The sequence below is a fragment of the Orycteropus afer genome, unplaced genomic scaffold (assembly GCF_000298275.1).
Source record: "Orycteropus afer afer isolate SDZICR_OR568_19922 unplaced genomic scaffold, OryAfe1.0 scaffold00092, whole genome shotgun sequence".
NCBI lineage: Eukaryota > Metazoa > Chordata > Mammalia > Tubulidentata > Orycteropodidae > Orycteropus > Orycteropus afer.
Window position 1 is genome coordinate 9,819,066 of NW_006921679.1, and position 2,737 is coordinate 9,821,802.

The window sequence follows — 2,737 nt, forward strand, 5'->3', positions numbered from 1 at the left end:
TGCCAGGATGCTGAGCAGGTTTCAGCAGAGCTTCTAGACTAAGAGAGATGAGGAAGAAATGCCTGGTGATCTCCTCCCAGGAATCAGACAGTGAAAACCCCAAGGACCACAATGGTCCAATCTGCCCCCAGTGACAGGGATGGAGCAGGACCGGACAGTGCTTCATTCTGCCATCATGAGTCAGGGGCCAAGTTCACAGCAGCTGTATCACACCACACATCACTTTGATCTTGTAATATGACCTTCCTGCCAAATCTGATTAACCCCTATTTTTCTAACTAGGGAAGCTGAAAGAGGTCTTTTATAGCTTGGGGAAATACTAAGAGGCAAAACAGACAATCATGGGTAGTGTGGGAAGGGAAGGATTCTCTCTGGCATCAGGACCATGGCCTGGTGGTGGGGGGAGGGGGGGTGCAGACAACGATAGGCCAGGGGTAGGTGGCAGGTTCTCCCCTACTAACATTATGGCCTTGACCACAAATCAGAGTCCAGAGCAAGGAATTGCTATCTCAGCAGTCAGAGAGTATTGGGGAGAAGTGGGCAGGAGAGTGGTGGCGCCCAGTCAATGGTCCTCTTAGAGGAACCTTCTGCTATGCATTCTTGGGTCATCTTAGTTCACGAGGTAGTCATGCCCAAGCCAAGACTCGGCCAGCAATTCCCAGGGGTGTTCTAGGATAACTTCCTATACTAGAACAGAGTAGGAACTTCTGTAAGTAAGACATATTCTGGCTACAAGGACCCCATTCATCTTCTACCCCAAACACAGAAGCCCCTTGCATGGCAAGGATACCGTGGGTACTGAGGCAGGGATGCCTAATAGCAAACAGACACTGGCCAGGGCCACACCATGCAGATAAAGAGGGTCTTACATGGATTCCTGCATATTTAAATGTTCTTGTATAATGTTAAATAATATAATATAATGTATAAAGTTAAAATTCATCCACACTCATAAGCAGAGGCCTCAGCACATAACATCAAGGTCACATCCTTTGCTTACTGTATGAACATCACAAAATTTTCAAGCCTATCTCTAGTTCCTGGAGGCAGAAAATTATACCTTTTAGGAAGCCATATATATGTTTTAAAGATATCAAACATGACCCAGGCAACTGTGAATGGAAAAAGCAGACTTACATGCCCATCCTCAAAGTTCTTCAGCAATGTTGGGTCGTTAAATTCACCTTGATCCGTGATGAAAGGAGGTGCATGACTATGAAAAGGAAAGATTGTTTTTAATAAAAACTTCCTGGAGATAACAGTTGATGATGAAAAGTATCGAAAGAAAACATGCAACCAACCCAATCTCCTACTTTCGGTAAGGATTGAAGAGTCTACAGGCAAGCTTTAATTATGAAGGAGCTCTGTTCCTAAGTGTGTCTCTAAGTCGAATCTGTAGGGAAGTTGAAACAGGTCCCTACAGTTCTTACTTCTTGTTGTTGTTGTTTGCCATCGAGTTGGCCTCGACTCATAGCGACCCCTCCTTGGGTTTCTGAGGCAGTATCACTACGGAAGTAGGATTGCCCAACCTTCCTTCCGAGGAGTGGCTGGTGGGTTTGAACCGCCAGCCTTCTGGTGAGCAGTCAAGTGCCTTAGGCACTATGCTACCAGAGATCCTTACTTAGACTTATTTTAGTCAAGGAAAGGCTTGAAGGCTTGATGGCTTTTCCATGATCAAAAAGCTGCATGTGCAGTGAGTGAAGATGACTGTGATGAAGAATTTGTTCTGAGTAGGGGGTTGGTTCTATCATTGGAAAGTGAGGGTAAGTTTGCATAACATTAAAGGGCAAGTACAAATTGTTGGACGTTTGTAACCCAGGGACATACTGTATATGAAATATTTAAAGTTCTATCAAATTATATCTCTTTCCCGTCCCCAAGCTTCAAAATGGCATTAGAAGAGGCCTAAATGGTCATCTATATGAGATCAAACAGTCAGGGCAGGGAAACTAGATTACCAGAAATGCAACAACCAGAAAGGAAATAAGGAGAAAGTTGGCACACTGTGAAAAATGTAACCAATATCACTAAACAAAATGTGCAGATATTGTTAAATGGGAACCTAAACTGTGTAAATTGTCACTAAACACACAGTAAGATACTTTAATTAAAAAAAAAAAAATTGGATGGAAACTGGATATCCATCTGCAGAAAAATGAAACAAGATCTGTACCACACACCATACACAAAAACTAACTCCAGATGGATCAAAGACTTAAATGTGAAACTTAAAACTACAAAGTTCCTCAAGGAAAAAACTAGGGACAAATTTAGGGGCCCTAATACGTGGCATAAATAGACTGTCAAGCATAACCCAAAATGTACAGACAGCAGAAGAGAAACTAAATGAATGGGACCTTTTAAAAATTAAATTTTTATGTGCTTCCAACGACTTCTCCAAAAGAGTCAAAAGAGAACCTACAGATTAGGAAAAAATATTTGGCAATGACATATCTTATCTCTAAAATTTACAGAAAACTCCAACACCTCAACAACAAAAAGGCAAATAATACAATTAAAAAATGGGCAGAAGACATGAATAGACACTTCACCAAAGAGGATATTTAGACAGCCAACAAACATATGAAGAAATGCTCACAATCATTAGCCATTAACGCACTGCCGTTGAGTCAGATCTGACTCACAGCGACCCCTCCTTGGGTTTCCGAGGCAGTATCACTATGGAAGCAGATTGCCCAACCTTCCTTCCGAGGAGTGGCTGGTGGGTTTGAACTGC

At 42.3% G+C, this 2,737-nt stretch overlaps 1 protein-coding gene across 1 annotated transcript in view; it reads right to left on the reverse strand.

Moving 5' to 3' along the window:
• Positions 1 to 2,737, reverse strand: part of LOC103198375 (phospholipid-transporting ATPase IB-like) — a 320,073-nt gene that overhangs the window by 277,388 nt on the left and 39,948 nt on the right. The window contains exon 9 of the mRNA XM_042781173.1: positions 1,138 to 1,213. Within this exon, the coding sequence (XP_042637107.1) occupies positions 1,138 to 1,213 (76 nt within the window). The remainder of the gene's footprint in view (positions 1 to 1,137; positions 1,214 to 2,737) is intronic.